General features: G+C 42.5%; 4 protein-coding genes across 4 annotated transcripts; 1 reads left to right on the top strand and 3 right to left on the bottom strand.

Moving 5' to 3' along the window:
- Nucleotides 1–71: 71 nt before the first annotated feature.
- On the bottom strand, nt 72–5,316 carry nkapd1 (NKAP domain containing 1). The gene is made up of 6 exons (XM_030066866.1): nt 5,189–5,316; nt 4,683–4,756; nt 2,449–2,537; nt 2,168–2,308; nt 2,009–2,062; nt 72–1,299 (listed from the first exon to the last, which is right to left on the bottom strand). Exons 2-6 carry the CDS (start codon nt 4,746–4,748, stop codon nt 858–860), a joined length of 792 nt encoding a protein of 263 aa, XP_029922726.1. The 5' UTR covers nt 4,749–4,756; nt 5,189–5,316; the 3' UTR covers nt 72–857.
- A 5,911-nt stretch (nt 5,317–11,227) lies between these two features.
- dixdc1a (DIX domain containing 1a) lies at nt 11,228–18,744 on the top strand. The gene is made up of 15 exons (XM_030066207.1): nt 11,228–11,846; nt 13,998–14,155; nt 14,383–14,528; nt 15,147–15,236; nt 15,492–15,545; nt 15,646–15,696; nt 15,967–16,071; nt 16,198–16,251; nt 16,356–16,448; nt 16,555–16,632; nt 16,770–16,931; nt 17,092–17,158; nt 17,367–17,475; nt 17,776–17,884; nt 18,137–18,744. Exons 1-15 carry the CDS (start codon nt 11,824–11,826, stop codon nt 18,218–18,220), a joined length of 1,383 nt encoding a protein of 460 aa, XP_029922067.1. The 5' UTR covers nt 11,228–11,823; the 3' UTR covers nt 18,221–18,744.
- A 540-nt stretch (nt 18,745–19,284) lies between these two features.
- On the bottom strand, nt 19,285–20,949 carry pih1d2 (PIH1 domain containing 2). The gene is made up of 5 exons (XM_030067568.1): nt 20,764–20,949; nt 20,394–20,520; nt 19,999–20,238; nt 19,572–19,849; nt 19,285–19,419 (listed from the first exon to the last, which is right to left on the bottom strand). Exons 1-5 carry the CDS (start codon nt 20,947–20,949, stop codon nt 19,285–19,287), a joined length of 966 nt encoding a protein of 321 aa, XP_029923428.1.
- A 379-nt stretch (nt 20,950–21,328) lies between these two features.
- On the bottom strand, nt 21,329–26,135 carry tmprss5 (transmembrane serine protease 5). The gene is given in 12 exon segments (XM_030067196.1): nt 21,329–21,456; nt 21,615–21,767; nt 21,916–22,058; nt 22,207–22,305; nt 22,963–23,147; nt 23,302–23,464; nt 23,647–23,690; nt 23,798–23,911; nt 24,152–24,287; nt 24,668–24,781; nt 25,413–25,493; nt 25,964–26,135. Coding segments are annotated over 12 exon segments (1,413 nt in total). The 3' UTR covers nt 21,329–21,447.
- Nucleotides 26,136–27,757: the final 1,622 nt, after the last annotated feature.

Here is a 27,757-nt window from a genome sequence, read left to right as displayed (position 1 = left end):
CATTTTATTACTTTCTTTTTGGCTCTTAAGTGATATATTTGGTTATCGCAACAAATGGGTGAAATGAGAAGAGCTTACATTTTTCTGTATTTAGATACCAAATGAAAATATCTGATGTATGACAATACATTAAAAAAAAAAAAAAAAACATTAAAACATATTTGACCCTTGAGGCAAGACCACTTTTCAAGGATCACTTACATCATCATCATCAAAGTGTGTATGACCCATGTAACAAAATGGCTTCCTGATTGTTCAGTTACAAAAAAACATTTACAAAAACCATCAAAATAGGTTTATTTTTTCCATTATCAGTGTGTTGCACACGATAAGATAATTTACAAAAAAAAAAAAACAATACTGATTAAAATGTAATGTAAAATCTGTCATAACTGTTGAGGAAAGTTGCATAATCTGCCTTTGATTTAGCTTTTTTCATTTTTTTTTTTTTTGTTTTAAACATCACATAGTGCTGTGGTCATTTCAGGACATAAAGACGCCATACGAGACAGACAGTCTGAGGCGGGAGTCAATAATCGATCAGTGAGCCCGCAGCCAACAGCATCCTTTATGAGGCAGGAGGAGGATCCCCCACAATCCCTCCTGCACAATGCAGCTCCCTCTCACTCCGGTGTGCTTCAGGCCTCTGCAGAGGCGATGCGATTTTGCTCTGAAGAACGCCCATGGAGAGGACTGACAACACGGGTTTGTCGGTGTCAAACGGAGAACAACACAGAACAGCAACAGCGGAGAAAAAGCTTCTGTGCAGACAACAAAAACAAAGGAGCCTTCTGTAGTTTTCCTAGTCATTACCTGAGCTCTGTGGGTGTGCGTGTGTGTCTGTGTGTGTGCCCGTTTCAGTCTCCAGAACTATCATCTGTATTCTCCTCGTTTGCTGCTTTCCAATTTTTACGCCTCCTCTTTTGCGAGTCCACCCCTGAGTCTGAGCCTTTGTGGGAGTCCTGCTTTCGTTTTTTGCGAGAGCGTGTCCGTCTCTCCCGCTCTCCCTCATCATCACTTTCCTCTGAGCTGCTGTCCTTTTCTCGCTCTCGGTTTCTCTCCCTCTTCTTGTTTTTGTGCTTGCTTTTAGTCCTTTTTCTCCCCTCCTTGCATCTGATGGCACTGCTCTCGTCGCTGCTGCTCGAACTCTCCACTCTTTTTCGCTTTTCCTCCTCGTTCTTTTTCTTCTTCTTCTTCTTCTTCTTCCGAGATGATTTTTTTGAGCGTTTGGGTTTGGCCGCATCGGTGCTGGACTTTTTCTTTTTGTGATGGCCATTCTTGGTGCTGCTGGCCTCCTCACTAAAACAACAATATGAATGCATGGTAAACAAGTCAAAAAATAGGGTCGAAAGCCATGTCTTAGTCAGTAGCCTGGCTCCATCAAAGTAAAATAAAACAAACAGCAACACAGAAACTGTCTTATTTACAGTGTATCGTGGATTTGAAATACATGACTTGCAACATCCCCCCTCCACCGCCCCTCAAAAAAATAATTTTAGGAGAAATTCATTTGCGGTGGATCTATTGGCTCAAGTGATGTGTGGATCACTGTGATAGATGAAAGGATAAATGAGTTCAGCAGTCACAGCTCCACCATCTAACTTCTCCTGAAACAACTTGTTTCTTCACCCCTCAAATCCATGACACATTGTGTAAATAAGACAGCTTCAGAGTTTCTGTAAGGTTTATTTTTTCACTTTGACAGAGCCAGGCTAATGACTCCCATAGACTTCAAGTCTTTATGCTAAGCTAACACTAAACGTTACCCAAAGGAACTGAACCTCTGGACATACAGAGGTGAAAATGGTATCTAACATCTTGTCTCAGAGTAAGTCAGAAAGGGGGTATTTTAACCAAAACACTTGTGTATTCCTTTAAAATCTGATGCAAATGTGTGCTTTAGTTGTGATCTCTTAGTATGGGTGTGGTTCTGCAGTCAAATGAGATACTATGTTCATGGGCCCAAATTATTGTTACAACAACCTCGTACTGAACACATTTTGCTTACCTGTCACTTGCAAATTCCTCGGGATAAAGCTCCTTGAAACCACTATGTCCCCATCTGTGGGGTGAGCATATCAAATTAACCTCAGCAGTAAGTACTGCATTTCCTCGACAAGTGCAAGAAAACTGAAGAGATGAATTTATAAACGATTTAGCCGTGTACCTGTCAGGATCATTGGCCTCAAATTCGTACAGTTTACGGGTCCAGTATCGCGCGTCTCTGTCATCATGGCCCGAGGCTCGCTCCTTGCTTCGAACTTGGTCCCTGGAATAATCTGTCGCTCGATCGCAGTGCATCCGACCCCTGAGAAAGAAAAAAAAAGAGCTATCAGTAAATCAACAAGCCACCATAACACCTCTAAGCCTAGACACATAATCCTAAATAAGCTTTGGTGACACTGTCCAGGTGGCACAAATAGAGCTGAGGATATTCATCGTCCAGACCTCATACATTCTGTGGCTGGCAAATGTTTGTCTTGGGACATTTGTTTCTCCCACTGTCTCAATTTCCACATCTCCGACTCCTCCTGGATCTGCAAGGAGCCAAACAAAAGTAAGTACATAAACGACTGCTCCAGCAAAACACACACACACACACACACACACACACAGCATCTAACCCTCTAACGCAGTCTCTCGGTTCAATTGAAGTTGCTTTATTGGTGTGAAATTTAAAGATCCAGAGCAATGATTTTAACTCTGGGAAAGTTTGATATCGATTTCTAACAAGGAGCTTAATTTCTTTTCTTCAGTTTTTGGATGGCTGGATGGTACAAAAATCACTGGGGTGAGAGCATAACCTTCCCTATATTTGTGCAATCCACTGCATCCTAATAATCTTGTCTTTCAGGAGCAAATATCCAATTTTGGAAGATCAACACCGAGTACCGTGGCACGGAGATGTGGCTGATTTGGCACATGGCTGGCTAAAGACCTCCACTGTCAGGCTGCCTCTGCCTTGGTTAATTGCCCCTCACAGTACCCCAAAATAATGCCACCCTCATTAAAGTTGTTCTGCTAATGCTCCTTGTATGTGTATGTACAGTCTTTTTGAATGTGGTGTGATAACATGCTGCTTCACGTGGCTAAAACTGTGGGCAGCTTGCCACAATGCTGCACATGTAACCAGCATCTACATCGTGCTAATTAAAAACAAATCATAATCTCAGACACTGTTCTGCATTTGTGTAACATTCTGTTGTTCTCTCCACCATACAGCCAACATGTTGTGAGCTTTTCTGGCAAAATAGCAGGATACAATAGAATAGCAAAGGAACACTAAGAAACCAAGACACTGTGCGTGCTTGGAGTGCTGAGACTGAAAAGCTCTGCACAGATTCACGCGTCATTAATTCATGCATATGTCAGATTGGCACATTGTGTGTATAATGTAACTACAAAAGCAGTCCATAAACACACCACCGCAAACAAAAGCTTATTTAAATAAATAACCACAGGACAGTGGGCTGACTGGGTAAAATTAACCTACAGAAAAATACTGAAAATAATCGTGATTGTGGCTTTGTTCTGACAGCAAAAATAAGAAATTAAAAAAAAAAGTTAAGCTGCACATCACCAAATCACTGACAGCATTCATTAAAATTTGGTTGTACTGTATAACATTATTTACACTAGCAATTAAATTGGAATTGTAAATCTGTCTGATTCTGCTGACAACCGGAGAGTTTTTCCCAAGGGGTGTCAGACAAACTTTAACAAGGCTAACACTTATATTAATTTGGGTTACTGTATATTAAGGATGGGAAAAAATCTTTTTTTAAACAATTTTAAGTATTTTTTTTTTTTACTGAATCAGTTAAAAGTGAAGATATTTGGAATCATATGAAACTAGACGGCCTAATGAACCCGTTCTTACCCAGTATGTCATGTTAGGTTGTTGGCAGGGTGGCTAAATATCACTCCAACATCAGGATAAATTTTGGCAAGGGAAAAACTGGCATGGCCATTTTCAAAGGGGTCTCTTGACCTCTGACCTCCAGATATTTGGATGAAAATGGGGTCTATAGGTACTCATAGGGTGTCCCCTTTGCAGACAGGCCCACCTTGTGCTAATCCCATGCAGTTTAAATGTGTTCTTCTGGCCTGTTGTAAAATGGTGTATTTGTGCAGACTGGGGCCTAAACAGTCTTGTAGTTGCATCAACTGGGTTTGACTGGAAAGCTCAGACTCTTGTGGATTCAAGGAGCCGCATTTGATTCATGTGTGATGATGTTAGCCCCCATAGCAGCCATTTCACTGTAGTCAGACCATTTTTTGAAACTTGACATCACTGAATAATCCTATAGTGACCTCTAGGATAATCACAGCCTCATGAAACTTTACATCCACAAACTAGAAGATAATTCAAAAAACACAATAAACCGTGATACTGAATCGCAATACATATCAAATCGACAGGCAAGTATCGTGATAGTATCAAACACATATCGTTTCTGCCCCATTGAGCGCCAACAGGTTCTTTGTTAACCTAAACCATTAAAATGAGTATTTTTTGCCAAAGAGCTCAAGATCCCACCTCACATGACTGTGTTTGTATCAGTCAGTAAGGCAGTTAGTCTCTGACTTTCTCTCCATAAATATAACTAGTTATCTCTGTCTCTCTCTCTCTCTCTCTCACTCACACACACACACACACACACACACACACACAAACAGACCTTGTTGTGGGCATCAGTCTGGCGCATAACATTCCTCAACAAGACCTTGCCTGTTACCTTGGACATGGTGGCACCTGTAAGGTAAGATGTATTTTATTATATATATATATATATATATTTTAAATAAAGGTAGACACTTGGTCTGAAGGAAACACACACAGAGAGCGTAGTCAAAACAGAGGTGCATACATAAACGCTACTCATTCAAACTGACTGACTTTAGCAGCGTTGACGGGTCTAGCGCCGGAACAAAGACTACATTATAATTTCAATTTTTATGATCTGAGTTTGGATCAGTGACTTGCCCAGCTGCTAGCAAAGTTACTACCACCTCCTTGGCCAACACGACTCTGGTTAGCTGGCTAGCTCTCTGGCTAACGTTAAGCTGAACTGCCAGCCGGTCGTTTAGATAGAAAACGAAAACGCAAGCAACGTTTTCATTCAATTACTAGCAACTTGCGAAAAAAAAGAAAAACGTAAAAGACACAGTTATAATACGTCCTTACCGCCTCGTCGGAAGTCTGAATTTATCTAAAAAAAGAGAGTGGCATTCAAGAAGAACAAAGTATGGCTAACGGCTTCCACCTTTACTTCCGTTTTACGCACGTTACGTAGCCGTGGAACTCTTCACCATTGGTCCGAAGGTGGATACGTAAGTTAAAAAAAAAACAAAACAAAACAAACAAACAGAGACAGGGCCGCGGTGGGTCCTAGTGTCCGTGTGTACGGTGCTGCGGGGTAAGTGTGGTGAACGGCCAGTAACAATAAATTAACACACGTAATTCCCCGCAGCAATCAAACACAGCGGGGAGATTGCGGTGTAAAACAATTAATTTGTGTTCCTACACAAGTCGAAAGGTGGAGCTCTACTTTGTGCGAGCCAACTCCAAATTGATTCTGTGTAATTACCCCGCTGCCCGGTTATTTATTTCTGGAGTGAAGATATTTCTCTCTCATTTTACGATTTGTTTGGTAATTAGCCGGCGTGTTAAAAAGCACAGTGCGATAAGGTGCTGCTTGCTTATTAATGGCGCGACAGCCTACTCCAGTTCATACGAAGCCGCTTCATAACAGCAGTTCCAGGGAAGTTGATTTTGCCTCTGTCTATTACCATGGCCCGATTGCCCAATTACGCTGTGGGGATCATTAAAGTTTCATCTCCATCGAGCCTCGTTTAACCGGCTGCATCTGAAGCTGGAGTGAGAAGCTGTGCCAGTGTACACACAGTGGAGCAAACACACGTCAAGCGCCTGCCATTCACCAACACCTTGGTTTCATATTGACATGCACCAGGCTGCGACCACCTAAACTCACCAGGACCTATTGCTTAGTTGCAGGATTTTTCCAGGCTTACTTATGAAACAGGGTTGTAGATATATACGCACATCACATACTTAAGGTGCTGGGCTCAGTGGAACGTATCAAAAAAGATGAAAAAAGCCCACACACTCACATTTTGCTCCAAAAAATGTTTTAATTAAACACCCTTCGAGCGTGTCTGCTCTTCATTAGGTCATTATCATTTGACCTGATGAAGAGCAGACACGCTCGAAACGTTGTTTAACCCTATAAAGCCTGAACTATGAAAGAATTGGCAGAAAATTCCAATTTTTTGAAATTGAACCCTTTATTTAGTCCTACAACAAAATGTAAAAAAAAAAAAAAAAAAAAAAAGACTTTTTTAAAAAATATGTTGTATCATATATCTCAGTATTTGAAGTGCCAATGGTATGGTCCCGGGTGAACAGGGGAAGTGTCCAAAGGTATACAACAGTATTTTGGTCAAGTATTGATTAAACTGAAACGGAATGTGTTATTTGATAATGTGTATCTTATATGATACAAATGGCTTTATAGGGTAAATTAAAACATTTTTTGGAGCAAAATGTGAGTGTGCGGGCTTTTTTCATCTTTTTTATTACTTATGAAACATAAAATCATATACCTCACATAAATAGTGAATAGCACTAAATAGTGCCAAATGATTGAAGTTATAGGTTAAGGGAATGAAAGAATGAATGAGCTTTGATTGATTGTCAAAATTATTTTTGAATATGAGAGGCCATTTGAGCAAATATTGTCTTATTCACCGTGGCCTGTAGATGACCTCCTCATTGAAACATGCAAGTTAATATGGAGCCATTATGATGATGGCAATAATCATAATTAAAGATACCTCCCTTTCCTCAAAATGCATCTTTAGTTGTGGTCGCTCCTCGCCAAAACATCTCATCTCATTTCTTTTTGGTCTCAGCTGAACCGAACAAATGAGTCAGAGTGGTTTGTTACACAACCTGCTGTTCTGAGTTAGCACCAGAGCACTGAAAACAAATGGAAATATTTGAAAACATGTAAAACACTCGCAGTGTGTCTCTGCCTATAAAATGTGCATGTGTCAGATTTGCAGATTTGCATCCGGTGCCACTGGCTCCCAGAGCGCTGTGCAAAGCCCCCTATCCCAGAGGGCTCCCATGCCATTCTCAGCAAAGTGCAACTTCTCTTATTTCACAGTTTCCATCATTTAATTCACTATCACTTGTTGCAACATGATAATTACTGGCTGAAAATGACTACGAATGAGTTTTGATTACAGGTTTCTCTCCCAGCCTTTGGTAAAAAAAAAAAAAAAACGGTTATGTGCTTGTTTTTTTAAATCATATCAGACAGCAAATATGATGAGACTTTCTCCCCGGGAGAAAATCTGCTCAAATGGCAGTGAGTGATGTTTCCTGCATATTTATTTGAGGCACTTTGATTGGAAACCCATGTTTTATAGCATGCCCAATGATAGGTTACAGCCAGTATCCAAAGTCTCATGCAAATAGAGATGACAAACAAGCAAACAAATTGTTGTTGTTGTTGTTGATGATGTGGTATCGAGCACCTCATTTGATTTACAAAAATGTTGCTGTTGCTGTGGTAACCAGGCCATTGTTCCACTCAGCCACGACTTTGTCCAGCTCTTGGCTCCCTGCTGGAGGAAAGCCCCACCCCCCGCACACACACACACACACACACACACACACACACACACACACACGCACACACACACTTTGAGCTGCAGAGTCACTCCCTGTCACCCTGATTGATCATCAATTGAAACCCCACTCTTAAAGAAATGCCATACTTCTCAAGTCTCCCCACCTTCCTGTCGCCTCTCAATAATCATGCCCCGCTCTGCCGGTTCTCCACTTTCACTCAACCTGAGTTTGCCCTTGTCTTTTTTTCTCAGTGGTGCAAAAACATAAAAAGCAAAGCACAGGAGCAATTAGGCTCAAAAGAACAAGTTAGATTGCTTTCCATTGAGGTTGTTTTTAAAGTAGCTGCTAAATTTGCTAAACCAGTCTAATAGCTCTACCGATTGTCGTAGCTCTACTCACTATTCTTGCTCTATTTTATATATATATATATATATATACTTGGGCAAATTGTGCTTAAAACTGTGAGCAAGAATGGCCTATTGACTTTGAATTTTGCAATTTATTCTTTGATAAATGGTAAATGTGCTTTATATAGCACTTTACAAATCGACTGACTACTGGAAGCCCTTTTACATAGTGTGCCTGATATTCACCCATTCAGACACATTCGTACACTGATGGCGGAGCCTTCCATGCCAGGTGCCAACTTGCCCATTATCTGGGCATCAATCTTTGCACCAGCACCAGTGAAAGAGGTGGATGGATGTATCGGCCTGATTTACTCAGTGTCATTAAACCCTGCTGTCTCATTCTCAGCTCACAGAAGTGAGGTGTGATGCTACAGCCCACAAAGTGGAAGACGAATGAATGTGGGTTCAAAGGTTCGCTGGGAATTATGGGCCCTATGCAAAGGAGGTGAGTCTGGCTCCCTCTATGCTTTCCTCCAATTCCCACATCTGTGTCTACACATCTGCAGCTCAGACTCACCTCCACACACTGATTTTCTGATTGATTGATTGAGCCTCTGAGTTTTGGCCACTACTCTGATTGTGCTAATTGGCTGTTTAATCCAGGTTCTTTAGTTCTTTATTAGACATATGATGAAAATAAACAAAGAAATGTACAATAACATAATGAATGCAGAGGTAGGATGAAAAAAGGGTTTGTAAAAACCAACCTAACACTGAAATTAAATATATGGTTATGTATGCATGCCACCAGTAGTCCCCATTCAGAATCTGCCTGGGAGGGAAAATTTTACAGAGTCACTTTATCATATTTTTGAGAAAGTTCGATGTGTTTGCAGTTTCACAGATTTCAGCCAAAGTTTCAGTCCGGTTTCAAAATCTGAGCAGTTTGACATCAAAGTGTCAAAAAAAAAAAAAAAAAAAAAAAAAACATTTGTAAGTAAGTATACGCTTTCAGGCCGAGTCTGGAGTTTTAGTCCGGGGGATGCAGCTCGGGGCCCTGAGCTGTCTCCAGAAATTACACAGGGAGCTGACTGAGCTCCTCGTGACCACGACACTGTGTCTCTCAGCGCCCTCAACAACATTCCTCAGTGTTGAATCAATAAACAGACGTGTGCTGTGCTTCTGTTTTTTTCCAGATTATCCTTGCATATGGAGTTAGCTAAAGCACGAACACTCAGCAGCCATCTTATGTGTGCTTTAGTCACACATGGGTACACAGCTTTTACAGATGGATGTAATTCTCCACACTCGCCCTTTAACATGTACAGTTTGCAGTAAGCATCATTTAACTGGTCCTGTTATTCAGCCCAATTTAGCCTGTTTGTTGGTTTTTAGTTTTTAATTTTTAGTTTTTTTTTTGATGGAATTGATGTTGCGATGTCTAGACCATAGTCTTTGCTTAAACTGTCATGATCGTCTCTTCACATCACACTGCAAACAAGAATGAGAATTTCCCTGGTTGGGATCAATAAAGTATATCTATCTATCTATCTATCTATCTATCTATCTATCTATCTATCTATTTATCTAAGAATGATTGCAGATTTAGAATCAGTGGTTTTTTTTACATGCTGCCGACCTGTGAAATTTTCCTCCAGCAGACCGTGCTATGGCACAGGTCAGGGCTTGTTGACAAGCACCGCTGATTTGTGCTGAGGAACAAACAGGATAGCTCTTGATAAGCCTTCAGCATTTAAAGCAAAATCATTATTCAGAAAAGGCTACTTGGTGTCAGGCGTTTCAGATGACACCTTTTAAATGCCTAATTAATATGACACCTGTGATGTCATTTGTCCACAGAATAGAGACAAAATCAATTACTCCAACTAGTTTGGCACCACTGACCCTCATGTGACAAGGTGTATTAGTTTCTTTGACAATGATTGTACATGAACACTGATCAAAGTTAATGTTAGGAAAAACATTGACTTCTAATTGTCACACTTATCATACTTTAAATCATATTCTGGGAGACATAGTGGAATCAGATGTTCCACAAAAAACGTTGTTTTTAATATAACATAATGATTATAAATTAAATACATTTAATGATGACCCGGTCGGACTGATAGGTAACCCATCTCTGCATATGTCTCATAATCCAATCTATATGCTCTGTAGATTGATCATATTTTGAAGAAAAGTGTCAAGTTTTAGAAATTATTTTCATCAGATTTGAAAAAAAAAAAAAAAAATCCTAATCTAACAGTGATGTCATCTATGAGTATTGACCTAGACTATTGAAACACATAGATAACCGTTTATGAAGATAGCAAACATTTGCCGTTTCAGAGTTATAGTTGAGGAGCCTTGTTGTCTCCAGATGGGGCTATAGTGGATCATAATTAAGCCTTTGCATTTAAATGTTGCATTAACCTGGTGGGACCATATATTTGCGCGGCTCTGTGTTGTTGCTCTACAGTATAGCCTATTCAAGCTCGAGCTGAAGGTGCTCATACACTATTTAAAAGACTGTCATCTTGTTATAGCACAACTGCAAGCTGCCATATAGAGAATGAGGTAGTTATTGTTTACTGATAGGGTACACAATCTTGTTTATAACGCCAGTAACATTTTTAAGAGCAAAAATTATGATTATCTGCATAGCTAAGACAACTCTTCCTTTTGCTTCTGCTTCCTGCTTTGCACACCAGCAAACTGCTATTTCTATAGGAAATGAGAAGCATTCATGTGTTTTTATGGTTTACAGAAAATGGTTGTTCATTGTCTACCCGACAGTGAATAAATTTGAAAGAACTGTGACTGCATGTTGACCTGTGCATTTCATAAATAGCCTTCTCTGGTTCTTCGAGTCATTCCACACTACCCTCATCGTGTGAATATATCATTAACGTCTCCCACATGTTTCAGCTTGTTTGGTGCCTCATCTTCCAGCAAGTCTGTGATGTTATTAAAAAACAAAATTACTCCACCGCACAGAGCTTGAATGACTGAAACTGTTTCCCTGTGCCTTTTTTGTCCATATGTGCAGGCTTGTGCATGTTTTCTGGTATAGTAAGAAAAAAAAAAAAACAGAGGGAAAGAGAGAATGAGAAGGACACCCCCACCACCTCCTCCTCCTCCTCCTTGTGAAAGGGGAGACCACTAGGGAAAGGAGGGAGGAGGGATGAGGGAGGGGGAGGGTAAACACACCCAGACAGAGCCATGTCTGACATCCTCGCTCACTAAAAGAGGGAAGGATTGACACAAAAACAGAGCGACAGAGCAGAAGAAATAGAGGGAGGCTAGATATTGTAGATGCAAAAGAGAGGCAGGAGGAAAAAAAGAGGCGAAAAGATGCAGGAGAGCTGCATCAGTTATTGTCCACAAGGAAGAAAAAACATTGTGTTCGTGAATGGGAGCTGGTGAGCTCAAACCACAAGGCGAGCGCAGTGAGAAACCAGGCAGAATTCAGTCGCTGCTGTTGCTGATTACCAATCCTATCTCTGCCACTGCAGGTTTGGATTGAGCCTGGGAGTGATTTAGCAGAGGATTCAGGGCTGTTGATTAGGATTTGGAGCTTTATGTTTTAGAAAATATGCTGCTGGAGAGGATTTGAATGTGCAGGGTTTTTTTCCCCACACAGAACACAGTGTGCAACGTGGAGACTCCTCAGCTCTGCTGTTTTCAGGGCTGCTCCCTTCCCTGCTGCCTCTGGCTCTGCTTGGGCTATGGTCCTGACTGAGAAGCAGGGCATCACCCAGATGCAGGGCACAGACTGTATGGGAGGTTAAGAGTGAACCCACCAGAATGGGAGCCAAACAGATGAAATGGTAAGTTGGTTTTTGACATATGTATTTTTTTATTGTTATTTATTTGTTATTATTTGAACACTGTGTTATTCTGATTGAGCTACAAGACTGTTCTTTTTGCCTTCAATGCATGTGCCCTGGCAGTAAAAATGGTATCTGTGAATTAGTGGCAGACATAACAGTAGGCCTGCAGTCAGTCAGCCAGGCAGCCAGCTATACTACACTGTAGCATCTTTCATCTTCACAAAAAGTCTCACTGTTACAAAGATATTGCTACTTACAGAACAAAATATGTGCATTTCATGCGCTATTTCTGCAGTCTTTTGTTCCAGTGTATACAGTAGGTGTGGGTGTGTCCCTACACTATTCGGCTCTGACTGTGTTTGTCTGTGCGAGCCGAGAGCCTGCTATTGCCTAGCAACATCCATCCAACTTAAATAAGCTGATCAGCTATTTGCTGGTCGTGATGAAGAGCATAGACTCTACATTATATAAGAATATCACGTACAAGATGTTAATTTGTTATATAATATTGAATGTCTTAGATGTGAGTACAGCTTGCTGTGAATACATTTTAAAACACCACCTTTTTCCATGCTTTTGATGATAACCAGGAAAGGCACACATTCCCTATTATACTGAATTATATAAGGTGACATGTAAAATTCCCAAATATTAAAAAAGACAGTCTGTAGCAATTAGCAAGAGCTCATCTCTTGCAAATCCTAGTGCTTAATCTTTGGCTTATCTCATATTAGTCAATATCTGTTTGTATGCTGCCTCTGTTGGTGCAACAGATCAAGAGCAACCATCTGAAAGAAATTTGTCAGAGTTTATTGAACTAGACCCTGAGACAATGATAGAGGGTATCTTGATAATGTCATCATCTGCAATGACAAGATTAGTTGGAACCAGCTGCTTTGCTCCCTTTGGAGAAACACTTAGGGATAATCACAGCAGAATCTGATAAGATGGTCCTTCCATGTTTTTTATGTGACCCAGTGCAATTACTGTCTGTCAGAAGCTGGGAGGAACTATCTGACTGAAGTTGTTCAGTGTGGTGAACGTTGCCAATGTACCGTGTATTCAGAGCATCACTAACCAGGTTCACATGACTATAAGAAACTGCAGCATGATGTTACATGAACAACAGAAAACAGCTATTCTATATTGTGGCACTGTGAGCTCAGTCATGACAGATAAGCCCAGTGTTACTGTTTACTGAGTCTTACTGTTGTGATTTAGTGATGAAAAATGCCAGTAGATTAGCAGAAAATCACATCAGCTACAATCTAAATTCATATGTATGCTGAGAAAATATTACCCATGCAAATGCTGTCCTTCAAGACTTTCTTTGGTTCCTCAAGACATTTTTTTTTTCATAGAATCCACAGTTGTTGTTGTTTTTGTTTCTCTCCTCTGAGTTTGGTTGCCTGAGGAGCAGAATGATGAATAGTGATGCTTCTCTATCCCTTGTCTGGCACAGAGCTAAGCTCTGACTCCACAGACGCGGGATTGTTTTGCACATACACAAAGGGAAGAGGAGGAATCCCCTGCTTGAGAAGCATGTATAATGCCACAGGTCAGAGGGCACAAATAGCTGTATCCCATTTCTAAAAACACACCAGAGTGAACATGACAACAGGCCTGAACCTCAGGGTGCTGGATATGCACTCAGCGCAAACAAAGGTCACAAAACATGTACTCAGCATGAGCTGGAAGAGAACCAGCCATTCAGAAACTATGAAAACGTTATGTTTTGAAATTATGGCCCAAGGGGAAGCAAACTATGTCAAGAATTTGCAGACGGAAAAATGACAGAGTTGCTCGAATTCCTGCCCTGACTGAGTGGTTTCTCAAATTTCCATTGTTTTCTACTGTTGTCTTCTTGTGATGTTTTATTATCGGTTAAATAATGTGCTGGCATGTAGTCAGTCAACGTTGCAGTGTTCCTGTGGCAATACTGTTTGTATACGCTGAGTCTACCAGGCTTTTATGCCTTGTGTATTCATCTTAAATACTGAATCCAGGAAGAGCTGATATATGCTGGATGTTATTTGGGAAATAAATCAAGTCTTGCTTTCTTTTATGTAACTAGCTCTATTTATTGCAAATAATTTGGCACAGGAGATGTAAACATTCAATCCTGTCTTTGCCCACCATCTGTTCCAGCCTCAGCTCAGCCAGCCCTGCTCACTCCCCCAAAGAAGAATATGTTATCGCCCAGTCCACTGACACCCCTAAAGAGGCAATAGTCAACGATCCGTCTGAGGACCAGGGGGAACCAAAGGATGACAAATCAGACCTGACAGAGAAGAAATCTGTCACAGGTTGGCTGCACATCAACTGCTCTGTAGCAAGATACTATCCCATGTATCCCTGCTTTGTGCAGATACAAAGAAAATGTTGCCATGCCTTGTCTCCCCCCTCTCTCTCTCTCTCTCTCTCTCTCTCTCTCTCTCTCTCTCTCTCTCTCTCTCTCTCTCTCTCTCTCTCTCTCTCTCTCGCTCTTGTATCTCTGTCTGTCTCACCATCTCTTTCTGTTGTTCCCCCCCAGAGGAGGTATCTCTATGTGGACTGTGTCCTACCCTGGGGCATGACGGGCCAGAGGAGGAGAAATCATGGGAAGAACAACTGGACGCCCACCAGGAGCAGCTGGAGAAAGAGATGCAGGAGGCCAGGAGGATGGTGTTCCGCCTACAGGTATCGCCTGCTGACAAAAACACACTCCGAAAGGAACTCCTCACGTGGCATTATTGCATTCAAAGAAGGCATACATGCCACAGATGCAGCAGGGACAGATGACTCATAGCATACAGTGAGAAGTCCCTGAATTCTCCAAATGTTTTAGAGATAAAAAAGAAAAGAAAAACAAAAAAAATCAATATACAACTGCAGCAATTTTAACATATGTTTTATCTGAAGGCCGCTCTGTGATAGTGGTGATCAAGTCAGTGGAAGAAATGATGGTGCAGCTCATTAAAACAACATCCAAACTGCGTGAAGCCTAAAGACCTGAAAAGACAATTAATAGATGCTGCTTCCATCCAAATACACTTTGCTGCCCTCCAATCATTCGACTTGTGCACCACACGTCTGAAGTAAGCGCAGTGCTCCGGGCTAGTATCAATTCTTAGTGTTTGTGTTGTGACTCTGACTCTATGTGTGCATGTGTGGTTGTACAAGCATGCATACACGGGTGAGAAAAGGTGACGGGCGATGGAGGAGTCTGTGTACGCCTACAGGCTTTTCTGCTTTGTGTGTTCAATTATGAGTGTCTTTTTATAGGCCTTGGGTGTGTGTGTGTGTGTTTCTACTTAGGCTTTGCTGCTCCATGGCTCGCTCCCGGAGGAGGACCAGGATGGGTCTGTGAGCTACGGCGATAACCGGGCTAATGCTGAGCAGCAGCTGGTACAGTGCCCTCTCTCTGCTAACTTGAGAAAACAACTCTCACTTGCCACTCTGTATGAAGAGTCTGAGTCAACCCCTCTGCTGTGATGGTTTTTCCACCATCACTCCGCTCGAGAGTGGCTACAGTAAAGCATGGATGAATCTTTCTGATCTGCTTATTGCCTGCTGTCATGCAGGCCCACTGCCTCTTCATACAGTAAGCTCTGACATTTCTCCATTCTCTAATTATGCTGCTCATCCCCTCTCCCTTTGAAGGTTGTAATCCGCAGTCGTCTGGACCAAAGCATGGAGGAGGCCCTTGATCTCAAGGTACAGTAAGTAAACATAATTAGGTTTAATATAGATGAGCTGCCATATGAGCAAAGGGTTCCCCCTCTCTAATGTCTGTCCTCATTTGTCTGGTGCTCAGAGGGAACTCCTCAGACACAAGCAGGAGGCGCGCCACATTCAGGCCATCAAGGTAAACCCTGCCCTGCCATCCTAGCCCTCTTATTCTGACTTGGTCTTTTATCTACATTAAAGCACATTTTCCCTGCTATTCCATTCTTGTACCATCCCAGACTGATGATCCTGCTGTTTCTATAATACACAATGCTTTTGGGGGGTTCTATTGCATATTATAAGAAAATTACCCGGTGAATGTACTCCATCAATAACGCAGGTGGGCACAATGCATCTGTATGCATGTCTTCTCTGGAAGTTTCTTTGATCTTCCCCTCTTTCTCATTAGGATGCACTGCAGCAGCGCATGGCAGTGCAGGAGGACGCTGTGCTGCAGCTAAAGCAGGAACTGTTGAGGTGCAACATGGCCAGAGATCAGCTGGAAGGGGAAAATGTGAGACATGCGATGCCTTCCGTTTGACACAATAAATATTTGACCTGCTTGACCTATGGCTCCCATTTTTTGTCGAAGCGACGCAGCACTCATATGTCATGTGGACTGTCTAATCTGTGTTTTCAGGCAGAGCTCAAACGCAAGTTGAGTGAACGGAACAAATTACTCAGTGAATATGAGGTAATCTCATACATTTTTTTAAGATGTCAATGCATTACATGGATACTCACAAGTGTCCACAATGAGTTAATCAATGCATTAATTCATCCTCTGTGTCACAACAGCAGCAGCTTGGGAAGAAGGACAGACTCCTGCAGCAACAGCAGCAAAAGCTCGATGAAGCTCAGCATAAAACACATGAAGCCGGTCTTGGAAGGGTATGGATCAAGAAATGAAGTGCTGAACACTTTCAAGTATGCATTTCAAAAAGCCCCGTTTTAGCACAGCACAAAAAGAATGTGTGTATTGTTTTCCATTTGGCAGCCATTTAGAAGTGAAAACGGTGGTTACAGTAACTCTGTGGCTTCAACCTCTCCTCCAGCGTTCCAGCACAATGCACCGGTGCGTCCAACACACAGAGACACCGAAATGTTGATCGCTTATTCCATAATATGATAAAGAAATGACATTGACAGCAATTGTATGATGATTGGCAGCAGCATATCGCAGTTTGCATGTTTGTGTGTTTGTGTCATCAGGGGGAGGAGCTGCAGCTGGTGAGGGAGGCCCTGCGCAGTTTGAGAGACAGCTTCTCCGGCCACGACCCCCAGCATCACACGCTGGACACTCTGGAGCAGGGCGTGGCCAGTCTCATGGACCGCCTGCACACGTTGGACACCCAGCGCAGGCAGGACAGAGGGGTACGCATCCTTACACACACACACACACACACACACACACACACCTTCTCTCTACATCTACACACTGTATCAGCTAATCAGGCACCTGATGATTGATGACTCAACAATTAAAGACATTTGGCTGATTATTATGATGAATAATCGCTTCGCCTTCTCCTAGGAGGAATTCAAATCACCAGGGCGCCGAGCCAATCCAACAGACCGAGATTCCTGGCCACCAAGCTCAAGTGAGACAAACAAAATCCTCTTTTGTTTACAATTTGGCATTCTCTATCCTCTAGGCTATAACATTTCTAATTCTCAACTCTGGCTGTTAAATCTAATTGTGGAATTCAATTACCCCGGTATATACGAGGGGCATTAATGGCTTTAAAGCTAGAGCCATTTTAGACTCTGGTTGTGAAAAATCTTGTTCTCTGTTTTGTTTGTTTCCAGAAATGGCCCACTCGCACAGCAGCCCAGGGTTGGACACAGCCGTCTCCACTAAAGTGCTCTACTTCACTGATCGCTCTCTCACACCGTTCCTGATTAACATCCCAAAAAGGTGCCAACGACAATATTGTGTTGAATTTACATGATAGTGTTAGTATTTTTCCCCTCAGTGTAGCATGCATGAGTTTAAATTGCAAATTGTTGTTTGGATCTGCATGTTTTTCTTTAGTTGCACTCATGACTGCATATGTAATCAGAGCTTTATGGATAGCTAGATGCTATACCAGCTGAATATGCTTTCCATATAAAGCTGTATGCCTGCCCGGGGTGGAGAGGATAAATTAGTATGGTGGTGGCACTGTGAGCGTCTGTGCAGATCATTTGCCATGTGACTGACAGTGTGTACTTATAGGTTGGGCGAAGTGACGCTGCGAGACTTCAAGGCTGCTGTGGACCGACAAGGCAGTTTCAGATACCACTTTAAAGCCCTTGACCCGGAGTTTGGCACAGTGAAGGAGGAGGTAGGCGTGGGAGTAAAATTATAGCCCCTGCTTCTTTTCAGCCCAACTTCACCAAGAAAAGACCAAATGCCAATTACAAACTATGGAGTGCTAATAATAATTTCAACTGTTCCCTCTCTTTACTTTACAACACCGCGGGGGAGCTGCCTGATTTTCATTACGCAGAACAAGCGAAGACGGTGTAGATTAATTTTCAGTGTCTGCTTTGGGATATGTAGAGGCTGAAGGGTCCCGTCTGGTCTCGCTCTTTAGGTCTTCCAGGATGGAGCGGTTGTGCCGGGCTGGGAGGGGAAGATTGTGGCGTGGGTCGAGGAGGATCATGGAGAGAGGAGGTAGAGCTGGCAAAGCGGAGAGCACCACTTCAAACCTCAGCTGACCACTGGAAAAAAGACTCCATTGAAAATTCATGTGATTCCCTAGTAGAGAGTAGTTACATCCAATGAACTGGGACCAACCGATCTGACACCATTTCAATACAACACCATGTTTTCAAAGTGAATGTTTCATATCAACAATTTGACATTTTGGTAGCACTTTATTTGAGAGAACACATATTAGACACTATTTTGCAGCTTATACATGTGCTTAAATGGTAAATGATGAACTCATTGTGGGAGAACCAGCAATTAATGGTCAGTAATGTGAAAAGAGAAATATAATGAATAAAACCAGCTGCTTGATTTACAATACTTAATAATACCTGATGGGTTGTGCAATTATAAGCTGTAATTAGTGCATAGTATGCAAATCTTAAAATACAGTGTTACTGGCATTTTTGCAGAAGTTCTAAATTGCCAAATAGTGATTTTGCTGTTCTGCACCAATTTTGATGTTTTAATAAACATGTATTGTTGCATGAATAATTTTTTTGTCAATTATTCCCCAAGCATACAGTAATGAGACTGTACACCAGCTCCTCGCCATTACACCTCCACTCAGACACCCACATATTCATAAAGAAATCCCACAGTTTTTTCACTGCAGTCAGTTAATGTTTTGGGTGAAGAATTAAATTTGCTCCGGCTTATCAGCCCACACAGATACGCAGCATGACATTTGGCATATTTGTTTTTAGCAAACTTTAGTAAAACATCATTTTGATTTTGGAAAAGCATTGTTTTACAGGGACAGTGTTTGTTGTTTGTTAGCTACAGTTCACAGGCACAGCTTGTGTCTCTCCATGACAAAACGCTTTTAAAAGGCATTTCAGATTGTGTATGGCAGGAATTCGGGTTTTCTCGGTCCATTTACTTTGAGGTAACAGAATTCTCTCCAAGCCTCACAGTTTCATCTGTCTATCCCCAGCAGGGAGACTAATCACCTCCTGGGTGTCGGGGTGTGTTTCTGCAATAGGGCAAACAGTTTCAGATTGACAGATTTTTCACCAATCATTTGATGTGTCACAGAACAGGCACTTTCAAAGTGAGCCTCCGTTTCTTCTTGTTGAAGGTGGCGGCAGCACTTTCTTCATTTACATTTTGTGGGAGCTCCAAGAGGAGATAGTAGACATCTTCCACTTGTAATAAGATGTCATCCTGCAGAGAAATACATTGAGTCCATTGTAAGACTCACCTTTAAAACACATTTGTAACCTTGTTATGAAGAGCATGCACATGCTGACACACACATGGGGTATGTCAGTGGTTCATTTAACACTGTTGGGGGTGTGAGGGCGTTGACCACTGACCTTGGAGATGCTAAGCTGACACTCTGATATGGAGGAAACCCTTGGCAGCTCCACTGTCAGCTCCAGGCTGCAAGGGCTGCCTGCAGCATCAGTATTCACCTGGAGTTGGTACTCTGGCTTCAGTGGCTGTGCTGTGACTGTGCTGGAGATGACCTGGATCAAAGTCTTTTTATTATTCTCTGCAGGCCTAGAGATGAGCTGGGCTGCCAGATCTTCGTCTCTTTCTTTCGTATGAAGAGAGGAGAGCTGCTGTAGCAGGGAAGCTGGGGTCTGAGTGACTGTAGAAAGAAAATATAGGCATTTATTTCAGCTACAGATTTTTACAAACTAGCTGCAGTACTACGAGAAAGGTGTTAAAGTATCTATCAGGCTAAAATAGCTAAAGCACCGAAACCTTACAGTAGCTTATCAGGTCTGCAGGCTCTACCTGTGTTAGGCTGCTCGGCACTGCAGGGCTGCTGGCGAAACCCGAGGCGTCGGTGCAAGTCGTGCAGGCTACCCTTCAGGCTACAGCTAATAACAGCGTACTGGTGAGATAAACTCAGTCTGTGCTGCTGCTGGGCAAAGCTCAGGGCCACCGTGTAGACATGGTTCTTCTTTCTCTCGTCCTTCTTAGATTCCTGTAGCACTACAGGGCTTAAAGCCACATCCAGCACATTATACAACTCTATGCATGGGGAAAGAAACATAAGAACAACACATCACTTTCATTGTTTACGTTATGCAACACATAGGCAACAAGGGCGAGGCAATTTAAGCCTTATCCTCACACAGGGGGGCTATAAATGAGTTTGTGTTGGAGCACTGCTTTTGTTTATTTACCTCCATCTTGATCTGTGTGTGTTTCCAGTCTCCCACCACATAGAGGTATTGGTTTGCTGGGATCCTGGGGTGCAGGCACTCGCTTCCAGCCACATATGTTGATGTACAGCAATCCTTGATTCGGCTCCTATTGCACGCACAGATTCATTTTGTCTGTCAAGCTGTAAACCCTCAGTCATCGCTTGTTAAATCTCGCGCAGGTGGGACAGCTTTATCAGGATATGTATGACTGACATCACAGTTAATTGTTGTGTGTGTGCAGCTGTGAAGTGTGTCAGACAGAGAGACAGAGACAGAGACACTCAGCCAGATGCAGACGTGCAGAGAGCTTTTCTAATGAGGGAGTCCAGGTAAAGCTGCTGTGACCTACCAGTATTTCTGTTTGCAAACAGCAGACGGGTTCAGGCGGCGCACTAAGCATGTCCGCTCCTCTCTCCATCTGTTTCCCAATGAGCTCCTGGTAGGCTGCGGGGTCACTCTCTGACAGATCATCCAGCATGGACCAAAACTGACTGACGTGCTGCAAAACATCCTCCGGACAGCCGCTGGAGCCCATTGTAAGATACTCGGCCTGATCAGCTGATGTTAACCTGGGTAACGTTAGCCAACAACAAACCAACGCTGAAGTTTCAGAGCACTATCTTGTGAGCACACCGAACGCTAATAACTATTAAAACAAACTCTACATCAAAGATAGTGGCACGATAATCACATAACATCACAGAAGTGGCTCCCTCGTTAGCAGCAACTGACAAAATCAACTTCTGTTGTCGTTTTTCCTTGTTGCTATGGAAACTAGGTGAGCGGTGACGGTGCACAACCGCCACCTGGCGGCGAACGGGGGAATAACAACTGACACGGTCTGTTGAAGAGGCATAATTTATTTTCAGTACATTACAAATATAACATTAAAATGCTTTTTAAAAAAAATCTTTCCACCTGTTGAGTATCAATACATTATATGACAGACATTTATAGAGACTATGATTTTCAAACATGTCAAAATATCAGGAGCATCCTCTGCTTGTTTGTTCTTGATCTTCATGAGCCCTCCTCAGTAATTCTGCAAATAGATATGAATCACTGTTATTCATGCAACAGCCTTCAGTTATTTGGCATTTCAAAACTGAGGTGATAACTACAGAATGATAGTTTTGCATGTGATTAATTTGTTTTCCATTGAAGTATGCATATCTGTATCACTGGATCATGCCTGCTCACCTCAATCATGTCATAGATCCAGCCCAGGAATTCAGCCACTTTGGTGTAAACCCCAGGATGGTTGGGCTCAGCACACCCTGTCCCCCAGCTGACCACACCCACCAACCTCCATACATTGTCCTCCTGGCAGACCAGAGGACCCCCGCTGTCCCCCTGGAGAGAGAGAACACACACATGCACACACAGACATTACAGACTGACAGGCCTTCATTGTGTCAAGGTTCCAGCAGAGACAAATCATGAGGAGGAAGATAAGGCTTTAAAATTCATCTGCAAGGAGCTGATCGTGCGTTCGGCTGACCTGACATGCATCCACTTTTCCCTCAGTGTATCCGGCACAAAGCATCCGTGGAGTGATCTCTCCATTGTACATGCAGGAGCTGTTGCACTTCTTTGTGCTTATTAGCGGAACCGGAGCCTCTTTCAGAGTGTCTGGTATGTGAACTGGGGAAGAAATACACATAATGCTGCAGTGTCACCACACACGGCATACTGTCAGGTTGCAATGTGTGGATTTAGCAGGTGTGGCTTTGATGTACACTGAGTTTTTTTTTTTTTTTTTTTTTTTTATAGCAGTGCAAGAGAATTGTACCATCATCCGGCTGTGTGTAGCCCCATCCAGAGATCCAGCACTGTGTCCCTCCTGGAAGATCATTGTCGTACTGAGGTAAGCACACAGGCCTAATGGTATCTAGAACAATGAAAAAATCATTTAATCAGTCAGACTGAATTTATGTAGCACTTTTAAAACAAATACAAAGTCCTTCCCTCAATAAAACTACAATATAACCCCCCACCAAAAAAAAAAAAAAAAAAAAAAAAAACAAGAACTGAAGAACTGCTATCATAAATCTCATGAATATGCACTGAGGAAACAACAGAGGAAGGATTAAGACAATAAGAAATAAATAAAACTCAAATTAGCAAAATAAAAGTAGTAATAAAGTAAGTAATTAAATGCCATGTATAGACGTGGGCAAAACCAGAAAATAAAAAGGGTAGGTATTAAAAGGAAAACAACCCAGAAAATAAAAGGACAGACCAAGGCCAAAAAGACATATTTGGTGAGGAAGATACACCCACAAGCACTGTTATTGCTCAGAAACTCATTGCATCTATTGCCTGTTGTGTTCACTGAAACGCTCCTGAGAGGACGGCCAGGAAACCCTCCACCGAACTGTAACCCTCACCTTAAACCTTGTGGGTGTAACTTGCCCAGAGCTGTATTGGTATGACAGGCGGAGACATCACTGTGGCACTGTAATCACTGTAATCATGCGGCTGATTGTGTCACTCAGATTCGAGAGCGTGTGCGAGGCTTCATATGCACCGAGTCCTCGAGACCGACCTGAGAAATTCAGCGGGGTACGCAGCTTCATGAGGGCTATGTCGCTGTCATGGCTCCTGTGGTTGTAGTTCTTGTTGTAGATGATCTTCTCCACAGCGTATCCAGTGTGCTGAGCCATTTTAGCCGAGCTGCGCGTCACAATACCGGCATAGACCACCCAGCTGGATACCTGAGGTAGCCTGTAGCTGACATTTGAGGAGCAGGGGAAGAGATAGCAATTGCCAATGAGAGAAAAAACATTCCCTTTTTGTGGCTCAGATGCTCAGATAACTGATTTCTCCCTGTCATGGAGACTGTAACCTTTCACCTTCAGTCCTGGTAAGGTCAGTGGAGTCTTACTTGTGCACACAATGGGCAGCTGTGACCACCCATTGGCTGGTGATGATGGATCCTCCACAGGTGTGGCGGTTGCTGTAGTAGAGGCTAACCTGCCAGGGCCACCGCCCCAACGTGGCCTCCACTCCCCCAATTATCCTGGGCAACTTCGCTCGCGTCCCACACTCTACACAAAGACGCATGCATCAAAGAGGAATTGAGGATGAGACGCGTGAGGTAGTGGCACAAGCCTTTGTGATCATCCACTCTGCCACAAGAAGAACTTTCCTGAGATTTATTTACAAGGCTGCAGCCTGGCATTACAGTAGCTAAGGCACAAGGTCAAACAAAAAGTTGTGTTGAACTTACCAAAACATTTCAAAGCTATAACTTTCCCCGTGATACAGCTCCCCCTAAATGAAAATAAATGAGTTAACTAATGATGCATGATTAATGTGTTGGAAGCCATAATTTTCTCTGCATCATTATGAGTGCTATGTCCTTACACAAATTGCCTTACCTGAATTGCCACATATTTTCCAGATTGCTCTTGTGTTCTGAGGTAATTTGTATAAAGCCATCAGTGTAGTTTGGCCCAATATCAGTTAGATTCACTCCTTTATGCTTGGTCAGTCTGGCAAGAGAAAGTATACGAAATGGGTGGGCGTCAATATTAAGATAATTCAGCCCCATGGGGCATGAAGCAAGCGTTTAAATGAGGTATTAACACTCCATAAATAAGCCAAGCCATCAGTCTTGGCCATGCTAAAGATTAAACTATAAGTCTGAGAGTGGGTGCTCGGTTCTCAGTCAGTGTCAGGGGCTGAGGGCTATAGGATGATGGTGTGTGATCCCGTCAGCAGAGAAGACCAACCTCAGATAGCCCAGCTGGCGGCACACCAGCGTTCCCAGGGACGAGTTCCACCTCTCGTAGCACACGGGCAGCCAGGTGGGGAGCTTCTCCAGCTGGATCTCCAGGAGGGAGTTCTCTGGGCTGATTCTATAAAACACTGAACCTGATTGATTGAAAATCCCTCCAGAGACAAGCTTAGCCATCAGTAATGAACTAGCCTCTTGTTTGAGTGGGAAATGAAGAGAAAAAACACTGGTATCTATGCTAATGTAGTCAATGCAAACAGATCATTATGTCTGATGTTTTGATGTCAGTCAATCGGCATATCTCAAGAGTCACCAAAGGGCGAGGAGAAGCGGCCGATGAATAACAATTTTGCCCCTGCTCAATTTAAAATCTCTTCAGATGTGAACTATAACTCAGTGTAATAAAGTGCATAGCATATGCAGCCAGAGTTGTGACCTGCCTGTTTACCCATATGACAGAGACACAAGTGCATGCTTCCAGTGAATACCAAAGAGGCGAGGAAGCACAGACCTTTCCTGGGGTCAGAGATGGAAATGTCCTCGGTGACATTGCAGAAGGATGTCTCCTTGGTGTCCCCGAGCCCTGCTGGAGTCTGGGAGGAGGAAGGCCTCAGCAGAAGTCTAACTACAGGTGGGAGAGATGAATTAATTAGGCTGTCAGTAAGCCAGTTAGACAGGTTAACACGTTCTCTCTCCACCCCAGAAAACTGGGCATATCTGATGCTAGAAAATACCCGAGTATCTCCGACAGGATTTGTGTAAAGAACAGATTCACCTTGTGTGGTGGTGAAGTGTTATCAAGCAGAGGTTAGAGATTTTGCACACTCCAAATTCTTCCCTCCACAAATTAAAGAATTACTGTATGATGTTGGCATAGTCTCCAAAAAATTTTGATGTGCAAAAACCAACCCAAATTTTGGGGATGCAGCTGTTTTTTGACTCATATCAACAAAGCTATACTATCAGTTACAGAGGTATATGGGAGGTTAATGTGAGACCTAACAGCTCTCACAAATCGCACTTGAGCAAAAGTAGGAATGATGAATGTTTAATTAATAAAAGATTACAATGAGTGCAAGTTTATGCTAAAAATACTGAAGTAAAAGTTTAAAAAATGCTGTGAACGGCAGCATTGGCCTAAAGTTATACAGTAGCCAAAGTAGCGGTTTCTTGTTATCCTGCAATTTAGTTTCCAGTCTCTGGTTACTTTACTGTTAAGCCCATTTAGTGATTCTTTCATGAGCACAATAACTCACCTAGAAACCAGACACCCACAGCTAAGCCTCCCAGGAGTCCAACTGCACACACTGCTGCCAGCGCTCTCACCAGCCTGTGAGCTAAGGCAATAGTAAAGTCAGGATTTAATGCTATCTAATCCCAGATATGAGCCGAAAAGAATGTTAAATGTCAGTCCTATTGCTCTGTGTCAGTACACTGACACAGAGCAATAGTTGATAAGCCACACTTCATTTATGCACCGAGCAAAGGACGTGAGCTCACTAACAAGACAAGTGACAGAGATGGATGCAATACAGTTTGCAAGCCAGTTCAAAAGCAACTGTGCACAATGGCATGTTTGTAAGACGGCACCGTCAAGCCTTTTGATCAACGCAACACGGAGGTAATGGTTCAACTAACTACAAAGTCATATTGAACCTTGGATTGTGTTGTTTGTTTTGCCATGCACTGATGTGTGCCTTAACTAGCAAGACAGTGTGGCTCAACCTGGCGAACACACTAATAAGGTTAGATTCCTGTTATTTTCTGTGGTTTGAAACCTATCAGGCGGTTCACCCCTGGGGCTTACCGTGGGTTGTAGAATGAATCCCTTTCAGCCAAGCATGGCAGCCCTGGACTCCCTTGGCCTCTGCCACTCCTGCTGCTTTCTCCGAGTGAAAGGGATGACTGACAGCTGCAGGGTTCTCAATCACCGATAATGTGTCTCCATCAAGACTCTGTAATGATTATAATCCGTACATCACATGCCATTTTCCCTGCATTCCTATTGATTATCCTCTGGCAGGTTTGCATACTGTGGACAGTAAAACAGTCTTCTCAGCACCTGCTCCTCAACCACAGCACATGTCAAGCTCTTTCAGATTTAATTAGGTGGCTTGAAAACCTGGATATTAGCTACATGACGGACAGTGGAGACAAAACCTGGGGTATTTACAGGCATGTGTCATTTATTCCTGAAACATAATGAGTGAGCTAAAGTTCAATGTTGCACTATTTGCGGTAATTAATTCTCATATAAGGGCAACAGTAAAGTCCAATATATTATTTAGATATAACGTTAACTAATTTTCAGATAATGTTTTGTCACTCAGCCTAGTTGTTTGCAGGATTAACTCCCCTTGGAGCGGCTGTTTCCATAAGCAGCACAGCGTGCACTACAGTAATTATAATAAAGCTATTTATGCATGTGCATACAGACATGGTATTACACAATTACAAATTCCTTCTAAATACCATCTGGCCGCATGTCTTAATACTGTGGCACTTAAGGGTACCTAAGCATGTAATTTTGATCTCTGGAGAATATGTAAACATTTATGGCTACACATTCGGCTCAACTGTACAGCAGCAGGTCATAAAATGTACATGAAATGAATAAAACCATCTAATTATAAGTTATTGCTGTTGGGGGAAAAAAAACTAACAAAAAAGCATGACATATAACTTCGGAGCTTACCATATATGCTATGTGTAAACAACATCTGTTACCATAGATTCAGAGGATGCCACTGACTTTCACAATGAGAGAGCAGTATTGTTGTCGTTATTGCATAAATCAGACAGATGGAGAAAGTTGTAGCGAGTAATTGCATTCAGGTAGCCTGCGCCTGGTCTCTTACCATGTTTTCCTTGTGTGTAGGCCTGAGGAAAAGGCGGTTGTTTGGTGTTCATCTGTAGGCCTGTGCTAGAGGTAGAGGTCTGGTCCGCTCGCGGTTGGTGGACCATTTGCCATTTAACAGAATGCAACTCTGGATTTTCCCTTCACAAAGAGACAATGAGGTCAGCAGTGGTGCAGAGAATGAGGCTGTTGTTTGTCCAAGGGGGGTCATGGGGCCTATGGAGGCAAGCTGAACCAGGTCTTTGTAGGGGGGGGAGCATCTCCAGAGATACCTCCAAGCTGACCACTGATAGGACAGAGGGTTGCTAGGTAACACCTTCACCTGTGCCAAAAGATTGTCCATTTCGCCCAAGAACTTTATTACCTGACACTTTGTAGCTTCTGAGCAAAGGTCATAATTGCAGATTGTTGAAAAGTCTCATATCATGTCAATCCCAGTCATCTGGAATCCAAAGGTATCATCTCTCAACGTGGCACTCAAGAACAAAATGAACTCTGTTCTGTCTGCCCGCTGACAGATGAGACTTTCTCTTTTATCCTCTTTCCTTCTTTTAAGTAACACACTTTCACGGTATTTTTTGTCAGCGATTTTCTTCAGTTCAAATAGCCTCTTCTTTTCTCGCTGTCTTTCTGCTTTTTTTGTTTTTTTTTTTCCAGAGGAGAGATAAGTCTAATTGGGTCATTTCTAGAAGGAAAACATACTTTTTAAATATTTCTTTCCCAGAAATAGTAAGATAACAGGTG

The sequence above is a fragment of the Myripristis murdjan genome, chromosome 13, assembly GCF_902150065.1.
Source record: "Myripristis murdjan chromosome 13, fMyrMur1.1, whole genome shotgun sequence".
NCBI classification, from domain to species: Eukaryota; Metazoa; Chordata; class Actinopteri; order Holocentriformes; family Holocentridae; genus Myripristis; species Myripristis murdjan.
This window is presented reverse-complemented; position numbering and strand designations above follow the sequence as displayed.